The sequence below is a fragment of the Ischnura elegans genome, chromosome 9 (genome assembly GCF_921293095.1).
Source record: "Ischnura elegans chromosome 9, ioIscEleg1.1, whole genome shotgun sequence".
Classification (NCBI taxonomy): Eukaryota; Metazoa; Arthropoda; class Insecta; order Odonata; family Coenagrionidae; genus Ischnura; species Ischnura elegans.
In genome coordinates, this window is record NC_060254.1 from 54,825,321 (window position 1) to 54,839,804 (window position 14,484).

General features: G+C 40.0%; 1 protein-coding gene across 1 annotated transcript in view; it reads left to right on the forward strand.

Moving 5' to 3' along the window:
* LOC124165138 (annexin B9-like) overlaps nt 1-14,484 on the forward strand; it is a 96,210-nt gene that overhangs the window by 70,957 nt on the left and 10,769 nt on the right. The window contains exons 4-7 of the mRNA XM_046542443.1: nt 1,733-2,209; nt 6,539-6,715; nt 10,509-10,713; nt 13,685-13,764. Coding sequence (XP_046398399.1) covers nt 1,733-2,209; nt 6,539-6,715; nt 10,509-10,713; nt 13,685-13,764 — 939 coding nt within the window. The remainder of the gene's footprint in view (nt 1-1,732; nt 2,210-6,538; nt 6,716-10,508; nt 10,714-13,684; nt 13,765-14,484) is intronic.

The following is a 14,484-nucleotide window of genomic DNA, read 5'->3' on the forward strand; positions in this document are numbered from 1 at the left end:
GACTTCGCTGATGGGGCAGGGTTCGTACCAAGAGACAGCAGGAGTGAACTTAACTTTGCCAAATGCACATAGCCACACTAGTTTGTCCCTGAAAACGTGTGAGTCATGGGTTGCTGGTATTTTGGGCCCGGCACCAATACAACATACGTACTCATTCGGAAGGTATTAATGATAATCCTGTCACCAAAGCCCATGATATTGTCAGCAACCACACTGAATGCGGTGAAAGGCATACTTAAAGGCATGTAAGGAGAATGCGGGAAGTTTGGCAAACTCCTCCATGAACAGATTCACGATGTTAATACGATGGAGGTCTGAAAGCGATTGAATTTCAGAATCACTGGGCCATGCCTACTGTCTGCTGTCGGCCTGTTGTATCTACCGATTCGATCGATAGATTTTTCTTCCTCATAGGAAAATCGACTAGGATCGGTAGAACATTAATGGCTGTTGCCGGGTTTTGCTAGGCTCCTTCCCGCGCCCTCCATGGCTCTTTCATAGCCATGGGGTAAGCGTGTTTCCTTCCCGCTCCCGTTCCTTTTCCTCCCCCCTTGAGAGTTCGACGGATAGGAGCCCTAGAGGCTAGGTGCCGTCGCTCTTGGGGTTCCTTGGCACAAGCTGATCCTAACCGTCTGCTGATTGTATCCACTAGGATTGGTAGAAAATTAATTGCATATGTATGCTTGGTTTCGCTAATAGTAGGGCCTCCTTCGCTTCTATAGCGTTGGGGTGTTTTTCCCTCGTCCCCTCCCTTCCGCTGCTATCCCTTCCCAGAGGTGTCTGTGGGCTCCCATCGCGGCGGCGCCTCTATCCTTTTTCCTTCCTCTCCAGCCCCTCCCCGGGTGATCGGGCGTAAAAGCCACTGGCTTGGTTCCCGGCCCCGGTGCGTTGTTCCCTTAAGAGGGTTCACCTAGAACCCTCATAGTCTCTGTCTGCTGATTGTCAAAGGGAAATTCACGCGTCGACAAACTTTCTCTCCCCTCAACTCCTCTTGCTTTAGCCACTGGAGCTCACCCGTAAAGATAAACTGTACAGAGTCTAGCTAAGCAGGGGGAGATGTTTTGCAAATGTAGTGGACATGTAACCAGAAAAAATAATGATTACCATTTTTTTAATTAAATAAGGATAAATGCAGGCATGGAATGTATTTAATTTTCTTGAAATGCATTTGAGTTAAAATATCTTTATTGGAAACATTTAATGTTGAAAGGTGATAGAGTAGAAACTATTTTCATGGTTTAAGGTTGCGACTGTTTGGAAAAAAGCATTTTATTGGTTCTCAGAACTGCTTTGTAAGCACTTTATGCGATCATGTGTTCTGATATTGGATATCTATTTCCTCTGTGTAGCCTATTTGGTTACGTATAATGCATATATGTGTTGCATGTGTATGTAACGTATACATGCATTGCAATCCTCTTTTGTTGTAATTATTTTATCATTTGTCACATAGTTTTTTGATTTCATTTTCTTTAATTTTTTTGTAATTTATCTTGGATATGAAAAGCCTTGGAGTGCATTTCTTATAATGAGTTAAATTTTGAAATTTATTTTGGTTCCAATTATAAAATAAATTAAAATTTCCTATGCGATCTCAAATGACTGAATGAGGCTAAAGACTCTGCTGTAAAATTTAAAAAATAGAAATATAAGAATGTAAACATGTTTAGCTGGGTAAAATGGGAATATGTATCTGAATTATACATCTCGCCCCTCCATCCATTGCTAACAGAACTGTGCTGGCCAGCCTTCATCTGATCCCACGCACTTGAAATATGGGATCTGTCTGCCAAGCGCGACCATGGGATGCAACGTGACTGCACCAGCCCCTTCATGTCTGGCCAACACCTTCCAGCCCTCTGCAGCTCCGTATACCACAACTGGTTATCCAATGGCTCCACATCCAAATGCGTCAGTTTCCCCCTCTAATTCAACCATTTCTACTTCATTTCTTTCCAACTCTAATTCAAGTGTGGGGCGTACCCCTCAGTTAAGCAATTGCCCCCCAATTCGACCTCCTGTTCAGAACAGTTATCCTACACAGAATATATCGCAGGGTCACTTGGATCATGCTAAGGTCCATACACTCCCTTCCATTAGCCCTAGTGTGTATCCCAAGGTGTCTGTATCTCCCACACCACAACATTCTAGTCATGGAGGTGGTACTGCAAACTATGGTCACCAGTCTGTGCCACAGCATCCTGTCAAGGTAAAGAAACAAAGTACATAATGTGAATTCATTTCAATATCTGTTGTAAGTTTACTGCACTTTAGGTGGGTATGTTCTCCCCTGTCCTGGAAAACTATCATCATGTCTATTTTATGAGGGTTGTACCTAAAGAAAGGTTCCCATATTTTTTACGAATAGAAAAAAATTTAATTGTTATAAATTTTTATGTCGTTGAAATGCTTACACTTTTGCCTATTTTTCAATGTATGTAGTCTCCATTTTTTTCGAGACACTTTTGAAGACTGTGCTCCAGCTTTTGTATCCCTAAGTTATAGTAGTCTTCCGCCAACCCATTGAGGAAGCATGTGACCTCTTTCTGGACTTCATCGTCGCTCTTGAAGCGTTTGCCGCCTAAGTGTTCCTTTAGCTTGGGAAAGAGGTGATAATTGCTAGGGGCTAAGTCCGGGCTGTACGGAGGATGGGGCATAACAGTCCACCCGAATATCTCCAAAAGCTCCTGAGTTTGACGAGCGGCGTGTGGTCGAGCGTTGTCATGAAGAAGCACTACTCCCTCCGTCAGTCGTCCTCTTCGGCGATTCTGGATAGCTTGCCGGAGTTTAGTCAATGATTCACAATATCTTTTGGAGTTTATTGTCGTCCCGGTTTGCATGAAATTGATGAGGAATACCCCCTTTCGATCCCAAAACACTGTCGCCATAACCTTTCCTGCCGACTACGTCTGTTTGAATTTCTTCGGTGGCGGTGAACCAGAGTGACACCACTGACGAGATTGCTGTTTTGTTTCAGGGTGTAATGAAACACCCATGTTTCATCTCCCGTGACACTCGAGTCCAACAACTTCTCCTTGTTGCCTTCCCCTTCACACTGCTGAAGAAATTTGCGAGCACAGTCAAGGCGTTGCTCCTTGTGTCCATCAGTCAGCATCCGGGGGACCCAGTGAGCACACACCTTTCAATAACCCAACGTTTCAGTTTAAGTTCTTTCAATTGTGCCGTGGGAAGTATTACGATTAATACACAATGCATGTTAATTATCTCCATTTAGAGTTCTTGAACAAAAAGTAACCAGGCTTCCTGATGTACGTTGCACTACGTAATTAGTTATACTTGGAAGCGTCTGAGGAAGTTTTAACATCTAATCTGTATAAAAAATATTACAACAACAAGCCAGATAGTTACAATTTTTTATTTAGGATGAAGCTTCAGGAATCCGTTCAACAAGTTCACGGACAGTGACCCTTCGATCTTTGAGCAGCTCATTGTTGATCTTCTGGACAATTGCATCCGAAACCGGCGGTCTTCCACTCTGTTCTTCATCGTGAACTTCAGTGCGACCCTCAGCAAAAGCTCTGCACCATTTGCGGACGTGCTGAATGGACATGATTTCTTCACCATAAACCTCATCAGTTGCCGATGAATCTCCACGGGCGGTAACTTCCTTGCATGGAGAAATCTGATTACTGCTCGAACCTCACACTTGGCGGGAACGGGGATCAACACTTCCATTGTTGATGGTTGCTAAGCCAACACCGAGCGAAGTAGTGAATAGCGGACGGGCGGGCTTGAGAGTAGGGGAACCAATGTACACGGCACTGTAATTGGATTTAGCCTAGGACCTTCCCTCTACATTGTAGCTAATTGTGAACCTTACTTTTGGTACAACCCTCGTACTCATAGCCAGCTCAAAAATTGAAGACAACAGATATAAGTTGAACATTCTTCCCCAGAGTTATAGATTGGGTTTCCTCAAAGCTCTGCTTTAGGATCACTCATATTTCTATAATAAATTAACAACTTCTTTTCTAATCTTGAAATTATATATGCTGATAACAGTTTCCATGTTTTCTTTAAATTTTTACCAATTTTTTATGTTAATTCATGAAGCTAGACTACTCATTTATAAGATTTGTTTATGGTCTTGTGATAAATTCCTAATTGTGAGCCCCAAAAAAAGTAACTTGATATGTATTATTTTTTGTGGTGAGGTAATGGAAAGAATAATGGAACATGAATCATTTGAACAAGTTGATACTTGTATACATATATTGGGATATTCCTGAACTATAAAGTGTCCTGGGCAGGTCACATCAATTTCCTTAGCAGTTAACTGTGTTCAAGCTGCTTCATTGTGATGCAGCTTTGACCAACAGTTGTGGGGTCAGCATTTTTAAGCTTGTATTGAAGTGATTTCTACTCTGATGTATCAGAACATGTAATCTTTTGGGGATATATCCATCTTCATATGAAATTATTCCATCTCCAGAAATGTGCTATTAGAATTATATCCCAGGAAGGAAACAGATCTCCCAACAAGCCGATTTGTAAAAAGTTTGATATTCTTACCATACTTTGTTTCTATGTTGTCTTAACTTTAATGCTAATGGAAAATTATTTGGATAACATTATTACAAACATTGCTTTTCATATTCAACCGACAAGATTGAAAAATCACAATTAATATAATATTAGGAGAACTGAGGCGGCTAAAATGTGATCCCAAGAAATGAACATAAGGTTGCAATAAACTGCCATCATGCATGAAAGCTCAATAGAAATAATTTGTTCATATTGAAAATGAAAAGGTATTTAATAATCAAGATGGTTTACTCCATTGAAGCATACCTGCCTGATTCCATTAATAATAATTTGTATGAAAATTCACACTACAGTAAAACTTTGATTTTACGCAGTGTGCCATAATGGGCACTTTCTCAATCCCTCCGAGTCTCAATCCCTCCGAGTCTCAATCCCTCCGAGACTTAATGCCTCCGAGACTTAATCCCTCCGAGACTTAATCCCTCCGAGACTTCATCACGAGGAGACGATTTCGCGAGCGCCTGAGTGCAACTCTCGTGAAGCGCTGGAGTGCGTCGTGCCTGCCTGATCCACGCGTGCCGCTGATCCTCGCGTCCTGTGAAGTGCTCACAATTTATAGTGAATTCACCAATGGTGTCGGCCTCTTTATGCCATGTGTGAACTCTCGTTACCCTCCGCCACCACCTACCCAATTGTAAGGTGAAACGTCAGTGTGAAACCTGTCTTCCCCTCCTCTGCCTTCACCTCCCCTCTCATGCCTGCTTCGAGCGCGGTTGCTATCCTGTAAGCGAGCCGGCCAGCTCTCTCTGCTACTGACCTCGGACAAGGAAAGAACTCCTCGTGCCCGGCATCTTCTCAACGGCAAGAGTACATTAACCTCAGGCAATTTAGTATTTTATGTACTGTGCTCCTAAAGCTTACTTTGGTTATTAAATGTATTATACTGTTTGAAATCAACCCTATTGCTTGTTATTTTTTTCACTCCTAACAGCCTATTTCTCGTCAATTCATTCTCGCGACGTGTGTGCGTTGCAGCAGTTAGAGGGACCGAAATATGGGCACTGTGTAAAAGCAAAGTGTGTGAAAATCAAGGGTTGGTATTGAGGAAGAGTATAGTTTTCAGGATAAAAATAGTCTATTATTAGAAAACATACAATTAGTCAAACGCTTTTGTAAAGCTCTGATTCATGGGGATATGTAAAAACATTTTTTATGCAATCACTCATTAAGGGTGAAAAAATCTTTGATTTTACTTTGTTGCAAATCCTTCTCAAATATTTTATTCGCTACTGATAATGCATTAATGTTTTCAATACAACCTTCACTAACCTCTGAATGTGTGTAACAAAAATTGTGCTAATGCCTCAAGGGTTCTTTGATATTATTATGGAAAGGATTAACAAGCACTGCATCACTGTCACCCATTACATTACTCTCTTCCTCGAGCTCTAAAGCTGGTGTGCTGTTCAATTCTATCCTCACTGTTTCTTCATTTGTAGACTAGTCTTTATCTATCTCATTGTAGGTAATTGATTAAACAGCTGGGTTTATTGGGAAGACTTGATTGAACTATTCAAGTTAATTAGCAAGTAGATCCTGTTATGATATGAGGACTAATATGGTCTCCTCAGCCATATTGTCTTCTACCTCCCCATAACCTGAAACTATATGATTAATGGATGAATTTGAGATCAGAATTATCTTAAACACTGAGGTGGTTCTGCGCAAAGTCAAAAGAAGACTGCGTAAAATCAAAATTAGCGGCCTCCTTGGGGCTGGGGTTATGCTGCGCAAAATAAAAATAAACTGCTTAAAATCAAGAAGAGATGTAAAAAATCGAAGTTTTGCCATTGTAATTCCCTATGCTCCCCAGCCAGACTTGAGTATCACGTTGTAAAAAATTGACCTGATTTAAAATCAAAGTGCATAAAATTGAAGTTTTACTGTATACTGTTGTTGCATGTTTGAATTCATTTTTTTGTTTACATTTTGATATGTGCTTCGTTTAAGTATGAGGTCCCCTGTTTTGCAGACCAACCCCACCATAGTGCCTGCGGCTGACTTCAACCCAGGAGCTGATGCTGAGGCACTGAGGAAGGCAATGGAGGGCCTAGGAACAGATGAGGGAGCCATCATCCAAGTGCTGGCAAAGAAGTCGAATATGCAGAGGCAAGAAATAGCCAACCAGTACAAGGCACTTTATGGAAAGGTGAGCATTCCATCATAATCCCTCGGCTTTATTACTGGAGTGGATCAATAAGTATCACCAGGGGTGGTCTGGAGTGATTTGGGGCCCTCGGCTGGGGATACATGAAGAGGCCCTCCTTTTTGGGAAATTAGAGGATCCTCCCTGGAAAATTTTTGGAAATTGCATATCTTAGAAATGAATTTGGATGCTATTCTGGTTATTAACCCATAAGCTGTGGGAGCGTCAAAATTTTGCTGCCACTGTGTGTGGGACATGAGCGGGGAAGATATTTTTCCGCCGACCGCGGGTGTGTATTTAGTGGACACCCATAATCCGGGACTGCCTGCCCTACCCCCTAACGATAGACCATGAATGTAATATGTCCTAGGTAATTACGTAGGGACGGAAAACCCACCACCGATAGTTTTAGAAAGAGAGACCAATGCATTCAAATACCTTTCCCCAGCTAATGGATGGAATGGTATGTTATGGTATTTGGTTACATCGGCCAAACGGGACGAGACTTCAACACCAGGGTAAAGGAACACAGGGCATGTTGGAAAAACAAGGACGATATGTCAGCTTTCGCCTGGCACCTCCTGGAAATGGGGCACGGAAGTAATTTCGAACCCGAAATACTCCATTTTAATAGTAAAGGAAGAAGGATGGACGCCTTGGAAATTCGAGAAAAAGTCATAAATGGAAACCTTGATAACGACATAACCTTTCCCAACCCATCCCCCTTATTGCTCATCACCCTCCCAAATCCTCCACCCTAACAACCCACCTGACAAACTGTGTCCCCCCCCCCCCTATTCTTTTCCACGAATTACCAATCCCAGCTTGAATCTAAAACTTTTCCCCCACCCCCACATCAACAACCACAATATATATACCTGCCCCCACCATATGTTATATGTATTTGAAAATGGTGTTAAAGCCAAAACCGGTAATAAAATAGAAATTGTGAATTTTGTGGAAGTAACAAAGTGTTTTTCATTATTAATCTTTGTTTGGCTTTAATTATTTTTCAAGAAAGAGTCCAAGTGAATTATACATGGTTAATTGGGACATATCGGGACTTGTGCACTTTGCCCCAATTAGGCGAACTATCCTGTACATGGGCATAAACAAACGTTGAAATGATAGAGAGAAGACTAAAGAATGTTTATAATGCAACATAAGTTTATTAAACTTTTGATTTGAATAATAAATCAGTGAGTTAAATTAATTTATTATCATTTTTGACACTGAATGAATATCTTTTACTATTGTAAGCCCTATCCTCTTGCGGGTATTATAACAACAAGAGCTTTCAAAATAGGGCAAGAATAGGAACATTAGTGAAAAATTAGAGTAAATCACAGGAGGAAAAAAATAGTATTCTGAAAACAAAAAATTTTAATTTCGTCGCGAGTATAGAGTCTATGTCGTCGACTCATGGCCCAATAAAGCAGCATGCTGTCCCAATTAAACGGAGAATACTCTGCGATATTCCTCTGTTGGGTTCTGTTCTTCAAGATCTGCCCCAATTAAGCGGCTGCCCCAAGTAACCGGTGGACCCATTAAACAGAATGTACTGTACTTTGATCTGATAAAATTTTTTCCTAATTTAATCTTTTAAAATCAATTCTTTAAACTATGGTGAAAATAAAGAATTATCTCTGCTGTAAGATCTTAGATTTTCCCAGCGAAACAGGTGCAGAAAGGATTCATTTTTACTCTAATCAGGTATATTTTTCAATTTTTGTGGTAATTGATGAATTCTTCTTGGGTTTGCCACCAAGCTAACTCAGTCGTATAGGGCGATGTTTCATAAGACAACGAAACGTCGCCTATATTTCTGAGTTAACCTGGTTCCAAACCCAAGAAGAATTCAACAATGTAATTCACCAGGAGACGTTAAAATCGTTTAATTTTCGGTAATTGCCAATGGTCGAATTACGTAGGTAATCCTCCAGCAATATATGATGATCTCCAGCAATAACATTTATAGTTGCCTGCACTATCTTCTTTAATGTCAGCCCACCCAGATAGAATTATATTAGATGACCTTTAACTATGATGACCAATTGTATAGAAAAAATTGAGTAAAAAAAATCATATGGGGAAATAAGGATGTCGACCATTATGCAGAAAAAGAAAGGAAATATGTTATTATGCCCATCCGTTATGCCTCTAGCTGTTGCTGAGTATAACAAAATCATGGGAAATGTTGATTTATGTGATCAACTAGACCATGTGCATGGTGAACATCCCAGTGAGAAATGGGTGGTGGAATCCACGTGGAACCCACGTGGAAATGTAACGTGGATACCACGTGTTTTTGGTCGTGGAATCAACGTGGAACCCACGTGGAAATTTGGTGGAAAAATTAAAACAGTAGTAGGTGCTGTCCTAAAACCATTAAAACCTCAACCACTCTATAGCTAAACCTTCTATATATGTGTCTACGATTTTTCATGTGCTCTCATGGCTGCCTTTCCACGAATTATATAAAAATAGAATGTGCGACACATTTTCACATAACTAGCGTGGTTTCAGGATGATAAATGACGCAATGTCACACCAGAGAGTTAAGTTCCACAAATTAGAAATTCTGTTCACCATTTTATGCTAATCACCACAAATCCACTTGAAATCAACGTGGATTCCACGTGGGTCCAACCACTCAATATCCACCACCACCAAATATCCACCACTCAACGTGGATTCCACGTGGGTTCCACGTGGACTCCACCACCCATTTCTCACTGGGATCAGGAAAAAGAAGGTGGTGGTTGCCATTTTTTCCCTGAGCGGTAGATGTGTGAAGGGATGTACTCGAAAATTCGTGTTGAGTTGAGTAGTTGATACTCGACTCGAGTGTTTCGAGGAGTATAACGAATATTGAGCCGAGTTGAGTAGTTTCTGTTACAGAGCTGTCGATGCCAGTAAGGCAGCGATTAATTTAGGTATATAATCTTTATTACTAATGTGCAAATGCTATTACTCAGGGCTCCTCAAGCCATTTGGATACGCATACGTATTAATGAAATTTTCCACATATCACAAGGAGGTAATTTATTTAGTATTTATTTGAGGAGTACTATGGACCATTTGCAATTTTGACGAGAATGTGCTCTCTACATGATGAGGCATTTTGGATCTCCATCTGCTGGAAGTGATTTTAGACATTCAACTGCAAGGGCTGAAAAAATATGGACTGATCAATTAGATAATTTAATCAAAAAAGGATCATCAAAGTTTAAGTTTGTGTTCAGTGAAAAAAAGAACTGCGTATCTTTGCAAAAACCTTCTTTGCACCCAGAATGTTTTTTTTCAATTTCATGAGATGTTACCAAATTTATTGCATATGCTGGAATCATCTGGTAAAAACTGGTTTTAAAAAAAATTCATTTTATAATATTTATGTGCATTACATCTATTAATGCATCCTAATAAATTATATAAATGAATAAAATGACTAGCATTAAACATTAAAAGTTAAGCATTAAAATTAAATTTATTAAACTTAAATTAATTTATAAGCATTAAACATTAAATCATCTTTCTCATTTCAATACTAATGAAAATCCTGCATTTATGTCACTCAAGTGCCCAGGAGCCACTTCAAAAGTTGCATGTAAATATCTCCCGAAATTGAAAAATACAAAAAATTGAAGATTAATTTTTTGTTTCAATGAGTTTGTGTAAAATAACTCGGGTTAGAAAATTGTAGTTTTTGAAAAAAAAAAATGTCATTTGGGCAATAATGAATCAATGACTCTGAAACCTCAAAAGCTAACCGACGGAAGTGGCTTTTCTTTTGCAGGATTTGATTAATGATCTGAATGGTGAATTGAGTGGCCATTTCAAAAACTTGGTGTTGGCGTGTATGACTCCACCATACCTGTTCTATGCCAAGGAGCTCCATGATGCCATGTCCGGTTTGGGAACTGACGAAGGATGCCTTATTGAGATTCTTGCCACCTTACCCCCTCACGACATCAACATGACACGCAACACATACAAAGATAGTAAGTGATTTTTTTGTAATCAAATGCTGATTTAGTCCAAAGACCAGAAAAACTGACAGTCAATGCCAATTATCATTTGAAAAATCGAGGAAACTTGTTTGACAATAATATAGTTTCCTTCATCAAAGAAAATGAAAGGCATTGATTGTGATTCGTTACCCACCATTAGTGTATTCATAAAATACAAATTATTTGGCTTTAGAAATCCCAGTTCAGACGTCTGGCAATGGTCAATTTTAACTGCATTTGAAAAAGGCCAGATTGGCACCCATGCGATGCCACTCCACGTGACGTCACAGGGACCTAGTTTCTATATGAGTAGATAGGAGTTTTACATTGTCTGATATTACCAATGCATGCATGAGGCACAGAGCTCAGGGAAACATCTCTTAATAATCACCTATTAAAACTGCCTATGGTCGGAAAGTTTCCTTTGTTTGATAAGGTATTAATAATCCTTATTTAAGCCAAGCACTACCGGCTAGCAGGGTACTCTGCTACCTGCTAACAGTCTGCATCGTAGCGGCACTCATAATCCTCGCACCAAGGTGGCCTCAGCGGGAACCAGAATGATATCATATGGGCTTTTCCCAGCATTCATACTTAGCTGTCGGGTTTTTGTGCGCTTGAAACTTTTCACTTTTCATTTAATCGCAAAAAATGGATATCGTCATTTAAAAGTCTAAAAGTGTGAAATTTGTACTCCAGGAGTAATAATCTTTTGATTTAGGCAATCTTCTATATTATTTCTACTGTATAGATACCTTTTTCTCAACTTATACGCAAACAAACTCTACAAATGAAGTACCAAAATGCACAGAATTTATCAGAGAACATATGACGGCATATCTTACTTCCCTAATATTGCTATTGTTTCCTAAAATTGGTTTTAAAATAATTAAAAAAGACAAAAAAATAAAAAAAAAAACAAGTCCGGTAAATATTCCTGACGTTAACGGTGTCCAAACTGATACATTTATTCATTTGCTACAAATATCTCGCATTCTTTAAGTAACTTCTTTAAATTCTTTAAAAAACATTCTTTAAATCAAAATGCGGCTGATTCAACATTCAAGTCTCCTGTTGATACGTAAGTATGAGTCATCATGTGCATTTAACAGAGGATAGTGTAAGTACTGCCAATGTTGTGTTTAAAGAGGTCCTCTGACCTCAATTTGTACATGAACATTCCAATTAAATTTGTACATAAGACCCTGCCTTTTTTTTCTACATTTTAAAATTAGAAACGCGCCTATCCCTCTGTGGATCCGCATTGAAAAGAGCGGGCGTAGTACGCTCGTAAAAAAAAAATAGAAATCACCCTATTATCTTGTCACTCATGTACGGGATGGAGAAAAGTCACCTTGCCCATTGCACTATTATCCTAGCTCTTTTTAGGCTAAGAGCTATCCCAAAGGAAGATTAGCATGTCAATTGATTAACCCTTAGGCTGCGGAACCGTTTTTGAACAGTCTGGTGATCTGAGTGTGAATCCCGGCTAAGTCAGATATTTTTTCATGGCGAACTTCATCCTTTGGTGTATTTAACTTTGCACTCATGCACGTGACTGTGTACAAAGTCACTTGTTTCTGCAGTGCTTTGATCTTTTATTAACACGTTGCGTACGGATGGCGAGAATTCTCGTCATATTTTTCCCGAACGTTCCGGATGGATGACGAAGATTCTCGTCATTTAGGCGCGTCAACCTAAACAATTTTAAAGCGTATAATACGTATTCGTTAGTACGTTTTCAGTTGTTGTTCGTTATCCATAATGAATTGATGCATCATAAGGTTTGATTGGGTAAAGTTATATTCCAAACATTAGCTTTTTAACCATGTTTAAACCAAAGGCATTACGCCCTAATAGGCACATATTTCCAATCTCGGCGTTCCTAGGAATTTAAATACCCCGGTACGGAACGTGTTAAATTTGATCAATTTTTAAACCCTTAGGCTGCGGAAACGTTTGTGAACAGTCCGCATGATGAGTGCGGGAAAAACGATTTTCAACGTTTGACCAGAATTTCTTACCACTGGCAGCATTTCCTTCTCATTTTATTGCCATCCTTTCCGTGGTTGCTTGAACTCGGCCAAATCTGATGGTAGAGAGCACAAAGGCATCTTTCGAGGACCGGGCACCCTCACCACAGGGAGAGCCAGGGGCGCAGCTAAGAGTTTAGGCTAGCGGGGTATCGGGCGCAACTAATACTTTGGGGCGTGGGGGTATTGCATACTCATCAGGGTAAACTGGGAGTTGCAGGGGCCCTCCTCCAGAAAATTTTAAGATTAATGATTCAAAATGACTAGTTTTACCGCTTTATGGGAGATATTTGATTAATCCTACCACTATTCTATAAGTAACACTAATCCATAAAGTAAAATGGATTAAACTCAAAAATTTCTCTGTGCTCTGGGAGGGGGGTTTTATCCCTAAAAACCCCCCCTCACTGAGTCAATGGGGAGCACTACCCAGATCATCCCTCCTTCGAGAGAGAGCTCCACGGCACATTCAAGATGAAAACAATTCCAAGGAAACCTTGTATATCCTAGGAATTTATTTATTTTTCTGTTGTCCATTAGCTGGGGAAATTTATTTGAGCTCATTGGTCTCTCTTTCTTAAACTATCGGTGGTGGGTTTTCCGTCCCTACGTAATTACCAAGGACATATTACATTCATGGTCTATCGTTAGGGGGTAGGGTGGGCAGTCCTGGATTATGAGTGTCCACTACCTGCTAGACACACACCCGCGGTCGATGGAAAAACATCTTCCCCGCTCATGTCCCGCGCACAGTGGCAGCAAAATTTTGACTCTCACGCAGCTAAAGGGTTAATCAGGTTTGGTGACTCATGTTTCAAACTTTAGCATTTGGATTTTCTTTCTTCGGACATAATTACTCAATTCAATTACGTAGTCTTACTGCCTATTTTCATTTGTCAATGTGTCTCATGAGTGATATCTTTTTCTAGTGTACTTGAAGGATCTTGAGCATGATCTTGCAGGAGAAACCTCTGGCCACTTCAGGATTCTTTTGCTGTCCTTGTGCCAGGTAAGTTTTACAAGGAAAATGTACAAGGTAAACAAAATAAAACAGTGATTGAATGGTGTGATAGTGGTTAGGGAAGGGGACTCTTCTTCCGTAATGTGTTGTAGTCTCTTGTTGCATTTGTAAACAATCGTCTCCACTTCCCTTGCTACCTTCGTCTGCTGGAGGTGACATCTTCTGGTCCACGTTGTAACGTTTCAATTAATTTTCCTTCTCTAACAACAAATAATTTTATTACACTTTATAAATAAATTTTATAATTTAAAACTCGGGGCAAAAAATATACATCCACCCGCCATGACTATTACAATTCCTTTTGTACTACTGGTTCACTGAGCAACTACCATGAACTGCACCAGTGGGGATCTTGATTTCTGCCGTATCCCTTTCCTCCGGTCTCTTTCTCTCTCGTAGGTGCCTCCTTTTTCTCTGCGTCCTTTTCTTCTTTCTGCCGATCTTGAATTCTGCCGTATCTCTTCCTCCGGTCTCTCAATACACCACTACGTTAGGTTTTCTCCCGATCTTTTTTTTTATAACACGTCTATCTCTTCCTTCTCTCCATACACGACTCCTCTTCCATTTTCTTTCCGCATCCCTCACTACCATTATTGCCTCCTCACTACCATTGTTAATTTTAATTTACTTATTTAAACAACAACATGGCGGGTTGTTTACAACGTCGTCGGCAAAAACATATGCCGGCTTCTGCCATTCGATGTGGCA